This window comes from Leuciscus leuciscus, assembly GCF_965113295.1.
Source record: "Leuciscus leuciscus genome assembly, chromosome: 19".
NCBI classification, from domain to species: Eukaryota; Metazoa; Chordata; class Actinopteri; order Cypriniformes; family Leuciscidae; genus Leuciscus; species Leuciscus leuciscus.
The window spans coordinates 4,506,605-4,516,987 of NC_138743.1; the positions used below are offsets into that span (position 1 = coordinate 4,506,605).

Here is a 10,383-nt window from a genome sequence, read left to right on the forward strand (position 1 = left end):
GGAAATTACAGTAACAGAGATTGTTTTGGCTTTACAGCAGCTCTAGGATAAAGTTAGTTTTGATTGATTCACTTCCGTCACAACGATCATTAGTTATTAACTTAAGGCCGCTAACACCGTTGAATAGATGCTTGACTAATACCCTTATATAACGAATTACAATAATCAAGTGTTGATGATATAAGAGCGTGGATTGCAATTTCAAGGCTCTTGTACGTGATTTCATCTTAGATTTCTCAGATGAAAAAAAACTTGACTTTACCACATGATTTATGACACCGCAGGAAGCTTTGACCCTGTTATGACCCTGTTAGGTCAAGGAAAGAAGGCATGATGTGGATTAGTCATGAGCTGAAAGACGATATGAAGGACAACAATGCAGTTAATATGAGGACGCAAAGTATATCAGTGTCATTTTTGTGTAGCGTGTTAGAAAGAACTTATCCCAGCGCTGGACAGGGCGAGGTCAAGGAATCGATTCCTATATGATATATATTTATCCACACATGGATGAAACGTAGAGCTCAAAGAATCTTCAGAATGAAATACTAGCAGTATACATTTCTTTCCATTGAATAATTGAGAGAAAGTGGTTTCAAAATTACTTTTTTGTAGCATTAAGATTAAGTAGCATTAAGGTTTTCTTGCAGTTTTGATCAAAGCAAAACTTTCCTTACTTTACATTAAAAAATTAGTCAAAAAAAGTTACAAATATAATGGCTGGTGTTACTTCTAGTTCATTCGTCAAATTGGAAATGGAGGGAGAGCATTGCATTGTGGGATATATAGGTGAAACTCTCAAAATTTGAATATCATGCAAAAGTTCATGTATTTCAGTAATTCAACTTAAAAGGTGAAACTAATATATTATATAGACTCATTACATGCAAAGTGACATATTTCAAGCCTTTGTTTGTTATAATTTTGATGATTATGGCTTACAGCTTATGAACATTTTCAAAATTTCTAAGATTGAATTTAGGGTTTGATGTAATCAGTCTATATAATATATTAGTTTCACCTTTAAGTTGAATTACTGACATAAATTAACTTGATTAATGAACTCATTTTTCGAGTTTCACCTGTAGCACCCATTATGTTTAACTGCATACTGCACATTTTGGCAAATGTATTCGATATATTCCATGCAAACAGAAAATTAGCATAGATTGCACAGCATACATACTGCATATGATAGTATGCCATTCTGAACAAGCACAAGTGGCTTTAGATAAAAGCATCCAAATGAATAAAGGCAAACACACAAACCCACACTGACAACATTTCATTACGAAAACCGAAGTTTATCAGTGAACAAAATAAGGGTTTAGTAAAAAAAGGCTTTCTTTGCATCCAGCAGTTCTGAACAAAAGTGTAGTAGCGACGCTTCTTCTACAGTCCAGGCAGATGCTCTCATTTTGGATCACTTCGAGAGAGAGAGAGAGCATCTGCCATTTAAACGTGCAGGGAAACAATTATAAAATATACACAAGTCAAACGCTACAAAAGGAAATGAAGCGCTGAATGGGAGCCGATCAGCACTGAAGAGCTAAACCACAGCGTACTGCTGATACAACAGCTCACGAATCCTGTAGTAGTCATCACAGTGGCAGCCTTCCAGACAGATACGGCCCGCTTCCGTCTGAGAAAGAGAGAGAGAGAGAGGGGTCAACGGGGTCAGAGTTGAACAGCACACAGTGAGGTGTTCAGGATGTGTTCCTGCACACAAAAACAGCTAAACGCTGCTCATTTTACTCACGGATTATATTCACTGTGCACTCATATTATGTGACCCTGGACCACAAAACCAGTCACATGGGTCACAATTTTGAAATTGAGATTTATACATCATAAATAAATAAGCTTTCCATTGATGTGTGACTTGTTAGGATAGGACAATATTTGGCAGAGATACAACTATTTGAAAATCTGGAATCTAAGGGTGCCAAAAAAAAATCGAAACATTGAGAAAAATCTCCTTTAGGCCGTGTGTCCACCAAAGCGTTTTTTCACGCGGCTGGCGTGTTTTTTCAATTGTTTTCAATGGGAGCGCCGCGGTTTTAAAACGCCATTAGCGTAACGAGGCGCTGGCCGTTTTTTTCGCGCTGAAGCGCTGATCGCTCGCAATGTTCAACTTTGGGTAAAACGCTGCGCTCATCACTGTCACTTTTTACCCAACCGTCCAATCACAGTGAAGGAGGGGCGGGACTAATACCACACCGACCAACCACCACATTCTGCTTGTACAACGATAACAGACGACGACAACAAGCAAAATAACTGGAAAAAATCATTTAAAATAAGAGCCAGAGAAAATACGTTACATTGTATCGACATTTTAATATAGAATCAACACAGAAACAAAATATGTGTGAAATGAGATACTAGTAACACTTTCGCGGATAATCCATATCATAACAAGCAAAGCGTCTCAACTGGAAAAAAACGCAACGCTGCCAAAACGCTCTCAAGCGCCCATAGCTAGGTGTTTTCAGCTGGCTAAAAACACTTTGGTGGACACAGGGCCTTAAAGTTGTTCATTTATGTTCACGACTGTGCTGTATCCACTCACAAAAATAAATGTTTTATATATTTACGGTAGGAAATTTACAAAATATCTTCATGGAACATGATCTTTACTTAAAGGGACTCTGTGTAGGAATTTCTCCCATCTAGTGGTGAAATTGTATTTTGCATTCAAATGAATAATGGTCTCCAGCGCCTCACTTTTTCAAATGCGCGTTGCATCTACGGTAGCTGTTATGTACCAAAAAGCTATGACAGGATGTCTTATAATAGCACTTCGAGTTTTTCTTGGTGAACAGGTTTGTTATTTAAAACAAACTGAAACTTGAAACAACGAAAAAAAGATTGTTAGTTATCAATTACTGACTGTGAAAAACATTAACTATGGTAATTAGTAGTAATGCCTTCTTTACTCGTTATATTTTTTGAAGTACGTGCATTGTTAGATATCATCATCATCAGAGCCTTCTCTATCGTTACTTTACTCAATAGCTGCTATTCATCAAAGAGTCTGTTTAACTTTTAACTATAAATGTTCTACTGTCTATATAACATAGCTGCCAACTTTTGAGTTTTGCTTGGAGTGAGATTTATGGAGGAGCGGGGGGTGGGGGGGATATCTACACAAGATAGGCATTAATTTTTCTCAAGAAAAAAACAACTCACCTAATGCTGTAAACATACAGAAAGATATATAATGCGTTTTTTTTATTATAATAACTTTATTTAATGATATAAATAAAAATATAATAAATATGTAATATAGTACACATATTTTGCAAAATAATATAGCTCTTTTTTTCTAGCCAACTAACTGCTAGCCTTTATTATGGTCATTAAATGGCTTTCCTGAGGTAAATGTTGTGACATACATAATTGTTCTCCACTTCTCCAGCTGTTTACCATTTGTTTGATTGATTGGTCGATATAATGTATGAGGAATATAGGCTACATTTCGGTAAGTTGTACTGTATCTTTCAACATTGTTCATTTGTGTTTATTTACTAGCTAGAGATGATCGGTTCACGTGCCGCTAGGGATCCGTCGTGACTCGCGTCACATTTACAAGCGCCAAAAAACCAGTATATATTGTTTGAATTTCGTAATAAAAGTGACAGAATCTGAGAGCTGAGATTTTTTTATATAATAAGTAACCTGCTCTGTCTATTCTGTCAGTCTCCATGTCCTCTTTGCTTCGCGATAAAGTACACAACCAAGCAATGAAAAAAAAGCTTGTAATTAAGGCCGTAACATTGACTTATCTGTCGAGAAGAAAGCAGGCAACTTCAGGGTCTCTTTTGAAAGCTTTCTCCTGCATTAGCTATCCCGACATTAACCCTTGTTTTTGTAATCTCCGGTCACGTTTCCTTTTACGGTCTATTTTGGACTTTTTCGACGACGAGGACTCCTTATCCTGTGACTCAGCATATGTATGAATGAACGGTGTATAAATAACCGTGCAGTGCAGCCTTTTAAACTTGCCGGTGCAGTGACAAGCGCCTCTCACTGCTCTGCTCCTCCGCTTCTGCTGGCTTCAGTCACGTGACGCTGGCTCTGAACGAAAACGCGTTGTGGAAACGCGTTGGCCTAGTACTTTTTGTCCCTCTCTGCTATTATAGTTTTTCAAGATGGCGGAACTACATGGAAGGCTCCGTGGACTTACCCGTCCCATGTATATAAAGATAATAAATTCTTCGTTTACGAGGATTAGTCTGAACATTGGCATAGGTATTTGTACACCATTGAGGGCATATTTATGAATAAAAATATTGATTTTAGATAATAAAATACCTAAAAAGCTACACATAGTCCCTTTAATATTCTAATGATTTCTGGCATAAAAGAAAAATCGATAACTTTGACCCATACAATGTATTGTTGGCTATTGCCACAAATATACCCGTGCGACATGTGACCTGTTTTGTGGTCCAGGGTCACATATTAGTGTGAATGGGAGAAAGTGCAACACGCAATATGAGTCCCGCCTTATAAATAAAAGAGACAATTGGCAATTTGTAAAGTCATCGTGTCACTGCAGCTGCTGTTAGAAGCTCCGGTTGCTTTAGGCCGTTTGCACCTGGTATTAGGGTGTGTTCACACTTGTAGTTCGGTTCGCTTGATTCGGACAAAAAAAACCCCCAAAAAACAATAACATTTAGTCCTGGTCCGCTTAGCAATCACATTGGCATTTTAACACAGAACCTAAAGATTCAGATACAGGCACAGGGATGTGTTCACAACCTGATTGGTCGGCTTTTATTATGTATGTTTCACGTCAGAACTTACCAAACATCCTAAATAATGCTGTATGCTGGGATAAATGCGCTTGTTGTATATATGTAGCCAACATGTGGAGGTATTTTGACCAGCTGAGAACTCGTGAAGAGCTTATAAAATGTGTAAAGGAGTCAAAAGAGCGGCAGGAATCCCTCCGTCACACACACACACACAGATCTGCGGTGAGGAGACGCGGTTCTGATGTCTGTACCGAACTGTGATGGGCAACATCGCCACTATGATGAGAAGAACCAGGCATGCTTGAGGATTCTGTCCTTTTTAGGGTCGTATCTTGTGACATCATGTCCCGTTTTTGGATCGTTTACATGTCTTGGTCTGTTGCGTTCATATTTCAGAGTTTGTTTGGATCCATCTTTTCAGCGTCTCGGTCCGCTTGTTTGGTGCACCAGGGTTCAGATGGCAGCGTTCACACTTATTCAAATGAACCGCACTAACAGAGCAATCGCACCAGGGTTCGTTTTAATCAAGCCAAACATGCCAGGTGTGAACACACCCGTTTTGGTCAATCAGATCACAAGTGGACGACGCTAAATACAGGTGTGAACGGGGTCTAAAATGTTTTGAGCTTGTCCACTTTCAACCACTTCAAGAGGAAAACGCATTTGATTGCTCTCGCAGTGTAAACGCTCATGAGGTCGAATGTGTTCAAACAGCCACAAAAGATCGTTTACTCTCCTCTTACTGACCTAATGCGTGAACATTATGGGAAGAGCTCTAGCCAGACGGGATTTAAACTCTGTCGGTTGAAGACTCAAGTTTGGTTTGAAGATGAAAAACGTGCCAAGCTCAATGTTCTCTCTCCATTCCTGACTTCTAACACACACTCACAGCGTTCGGCTGGTCTTGTGGCTGTCAGAGCAGAAACTAAAGCTGATGCTCTACGTGTGTTTCTCTGTTTTCTCAGTAATCCTCATTTCTCAGTGAAATGACTTGTCTAAAGGGGCGTTTACACAACACCATTTTCAACTAAAAATGGAAAACTTATGCATTTCGGTCATTCATTTACATAAGGTTTTGTGGGCCTGAAAACGGGTGTCAAATTTTGAAAAATTATACCGTTATCGTCTCCGTGCAAACTACAAAAACACGAATTTGTGAAACTGGTGACATCATGCGCGTGCTTATTACGTGTTCAGTCTGTAGGCGTGTGGTGTTTCTTTACAAAGTGACATCGCCATCTACTGGCCTGGCACCAGAATACAGCATTTTTGAGTCGTTCTCGCGGATCTGTATCATTATTATAATGGAAAGTATTTACAGACTGTCTCCGGGGGGCGTGGTTAGACCAGTTGGTAGCAAAATTTCCAATCAAACGTAATGAAATTAGTCGTTGCACACAGTTTTATCATTTTACTTTTTTCAATTAAAAATGTGCAGTTCATTGCACAAATGCATCTTAAAGGTGACGTCCCAGAATTGGCTTTTTGCAAGGAAACAACTCCCAAGAACACATCATGATTATACGCCTCATAATGTGCTTTCCCTTAATCAAATTCTCATAACAGATGATTTGCATATTGTGAGGTGTAATCTGATTCCACTCACCCTCCTGACAGCGACCATGTTATTACACACCAGAACTCCTCCCACAAACTCCGCCTGGATCCCTTCGCGCAGCAGAACCTGTTTAAAGTCCGACAGTCGAGGTTCGTTGATGAACACAGACTGATGACCTGGGACCTGTGAAGAACACGTGTTAAGTTACTAGTTACTACCCATGCGTACTCAATAAGTAAGGGATAATGTACATCCAGCTGGTTGTTATCGCAACTCCGTCTGGATGGACATTATCCTGCTTATTGCCACATAACATTTACATTTATGCATTTGGCAGACGCTTTTATCCAAAGCTTACATTGCATTTCAAGGTGCACATTTACATTCTTATCAGTTCTTGCTTTGAATCGAACCCACGACCTTGGCGTTGCAAGCGCCAACGCTCTACTGTTTGAGCTACAGGAAAGCTAAGTTAATTATTAGACAGAAAATATTGATTGGAGTTGAAATGCTCATTAAACAGTTACTAGCAAGCTGCTTTGAGCCTAGAAGAATGAACAACTTCAAACAAGGCAGGCATTTAAGGGATAATGTACAGTCATAACACTTGCTTGTTCATATAACACAGCTTTTCACCACATACTCTACATAATGACAGGCACGTGAAACGATGATCTAAGAAGAAACTGTTTTAACTTTATTATTTTATAATCCATTACAGCGAACAAACAAAGATGAAGACTTCAAAAATATTACCGTAGCCCTACTAATGCTGTCCAGTTATATTTTACAGTGAGTACAGTCAATAACAGAGGTGCAAGATGGTAGTAAAGGGGTTTAAAGGGCTGGTTGATTATGATTTGACTTTTCTAACTTTAGTTAGTGTGTAATGTTGCTGTTTGAGCATAAACAACATCTGCAAAGTTACAACGCTCAAAGTTCAAAGCAAAGGGAGATATTTGCTTTTACAGAAATTGCTTTTTAAGGACTACAACAAACGGCTGGTAGAGACTACACCACATTCCTCCCGGGTTAGTGACATCACCAACCCTAGAATTTACATAAACCCCGCCCCCGGAACACGATTTATAGATTATCATGACAGAATATGCTAATCAATGACAGGAACATAACTACACATAAGCTACATAAATTCATCAACTAACCATCAGAAATGTCCTGTTGCTTCTACATGTTGTCTCTTCTTCTTGAGTCTCTCCATCATTGTCTGACTCCGGTTTGAACATAAAAGGCTAAAAGTTTTTGAAATGTTCAGCGCATGTGTGTGTGAGGTAAAAGGACACAAGCTGTTGAAGCTCCGCCCCCTGTGCCGGGAGCAGCAGCTCATTTGCATTTAAAGGGACACACAAAAACGGTGTGTTTTTGCTCACCCTCAAAAAGTGACATTTTTAACATGCTATATAAAAATATCTGTGGGGTATTTTGAGCTAAAACTTCACATACACACTCTGGGGACATCAGAGACTTATTTTACATCTTGTGAAAAGGGCATTACACCACCCCTTTAAATGAAACAAGTGAGAGTACGTATATCCGCATTGTGATACCAGAGACATGAAAGCAGAGCCGGCCTTGAATACCCGGATGAGCATCATCATTGGCCAATAACTGACCTTGGAGTGTCACACTTGACCAATCAGAATCAAGCATTTCAGAGAGCCATGAAATCTAACACCTTATCTGTTCATCTCAGAGCCTGTGGAGAGTTTGATGAGATGTTTCATCCTGCTTCTTCAGTCAGCAGATCTATTTTAAACTCTTCCCTGATGTCTAATGAATTGTAGTGTACACAGTTTTATTTTAACCTTCATCATGAGCTCAAGTTTATCCCAGTTTATATTATAACTCACTCACTATGTTCCACTGGGGGCTGCACGACTACTCAACATAAACCGAAATTGCAATATGGCAGAGCTAGTATCAAATCGCAAAGGTTACAATTTAATTGGATAAATGTATGTGCAGTGTTTCAGCGTGAAGCGCTCTTTAAGTTTAGTTAACCCCTTAACTGTCACTCCCCTTTTTAAGAATAGACGTGAAAGTGCACCATCCAAACTTAAATGGTTGTAATTTAAGATCTTGTTTAAAAGATTATTGCTGAAGTGAAAGCAAATATTTGCCAAATTGCGCAGCCCTACAAACAACCACAGCAAACCTTGGAATTTTCTTAAATTCCTTTTGAAATCGCAATCATAATTTTTATCAGGATTTCTTTTTATTTTACAGTGAAATACTACAATGGTAATATTTATTTTTCCATTTTGATTTTGAAATGTTTACATTTTTGTTTAGTAATAATAACAATAATAATTAATTCATACTAATTTTAATTTAATATTAATTAATATAATTATTATTTTACAGTGATATTCTTTTATAAAAATCACAAAAGGTTGTAAATCACAATAAATTCAATATTAAATTGCATCGTTTTTTATTTTACAGTGAAATACTACAATATTAATATATCTTTTTATATTGTAATTGTACAGCTGTAATGTAAAATAAAATTAATATTATACTACTTTTCTTTTTAAAAAAATGTAATTTTTTATTCTACAGTGAGTAGAAATATTATGTTTTTATTCAGTAATTTTTTTTATTTATTTAGTAATAATAATTGTGCAGCCCTAAAACAAGTAAAGCAAACCTGGAATTTTCTTTATTTCAATATTAAATCGCAATCACAATTTTTAGCAAAGAAAAAAAAATATATATATATTTGTGGGATTTGTATTCCCCCAAATCGTGCAGTCCTAGTTCCACCTCATTTATTTCCACCTATTTTCTCTCATTTTCTCTGACAAACAAAATGTAATGATTTCCATGCTAAACGTCTCCTTAATGTAGTATTTGATCTCTCTCTCACCTCATGAACAGGCAGCGGCTCCAGCGTGGGAATGACGTCGCTCTCCTCTGAGATTTCCCTGTCATCTTCTCCAAACAGAGTCTTCATGGCCCGCTGGTTAGCAGTGACGCTGGGCTCAGTCGAGAGGTCCGGTGTGACGTCCATGGCCGGTTCTCCATCCTCCGTTTCCTCTTTCGCGTCTCCCATCTCCGCGATGACACCCGTGTCCACCTTTTCCACTCGCATGTCCAGAACGCCGTCGATCCAGGCCAGCTCGGTGTCTTTGGCTTTACAGAACTGCAGTGAGCTGACCAGAGAGTCCTTCAGTCTGACCTACAGCGACATTTAAAGCGGCATCAGTCTGGCAATATTTCAGAAGACTGGACACTTTGTGCTTAAAATTAAAGTTATAATAATATGTGACCCTGGATCACAAAACCAGTCACATGGGTATATTTGTGGCAATAGCCAACAATACATTGTATGGGTCAAAATGTGCTTTTATGCCCAAAATCATTAGGATATTAAGTAAAGATCATGTTCCATGAAGATATTTTTGTAAATAAATAAAAAATATATTTTTGTAAATATATAAAAAATATATTTTTGTGAGTGGATGCAGCAAAAGCACGAACAATAATGAACAACTGTAAAGGCGATTTTCTCAATGTTTCGATTTTTTTTGCACCCTCAGATTCCAGATTTTGTCCAGAAAGCTTATTTATTCAGCTTTCAGATGATGTATAAATCTCAATTTCAAAAAATGTACCCGTGTGACTGGTTTTGTGGTCCAGGGTCACATATCTAAAGGGAATTATAGAATGAAAAACAAGACTTTTTTTCTCTTTTGAAACATTCACAACTCAAAGCTCCCAGAACATTTACTGAATTCATCTTAATATTTTTTATAATGAGCAGTAAAATGGAGTTTAGCATGTCACACTGCAAGACATTCCCCAAATATATTTTATTTTAAATAACCTCATATTAATTGAGAGTAAATTGAATATTTATATTTTTTAAAAGTTAATTTGTTACACCATTTTAAAATTAGTAAAACAATAAAAAGTGAATTAGAAAGGTGCTTAGAAATGGTTGTGTGAAACAATAATAATAGGAAAAAATACAATGTGAAAAGTGGTTTAAAATAATCCAATGTATTATATTCATAATGTTTTCCACTAAATAAAGAA

At 37.6% G+C, this 10,383-nt stretch overlaps 1 protein-coding gene across 1 annotated transcript in view; it reads right to left on the minus strand.

Moving 5' to 3' along the window:
• Window positions 1-1,283: 1,283 nt before the first annotated feature.
• cpsf2 (cleavage and polyadenylation specific factor 2) overlaps window positions 1,284-10,383 on the minus strand; it is a 25,923-nt gene continuing 16,823 nt past the window's right edge. The window contains exons 13-15 of the mRNA XM_082147174.1: window positions 9,212-9,523; window positions 6,370-6,504; window positions 1,284-1,642 (exon numbers count right to left, since the gene is read on the minus strand). Coding sequence (XP_082003300.1) covers window positions 1,550-1,642; window positions 6,370-6,504; window positions 9,212-9,523 — 540 coding nt within the window. The 3' untranslated portion in view covers window positions 1,284-1,549. The remainder of the gene's footprint in view (window positions 1,643-6,369; window positions 6,505-9,211; window positions 9,524-10,383) is intronic.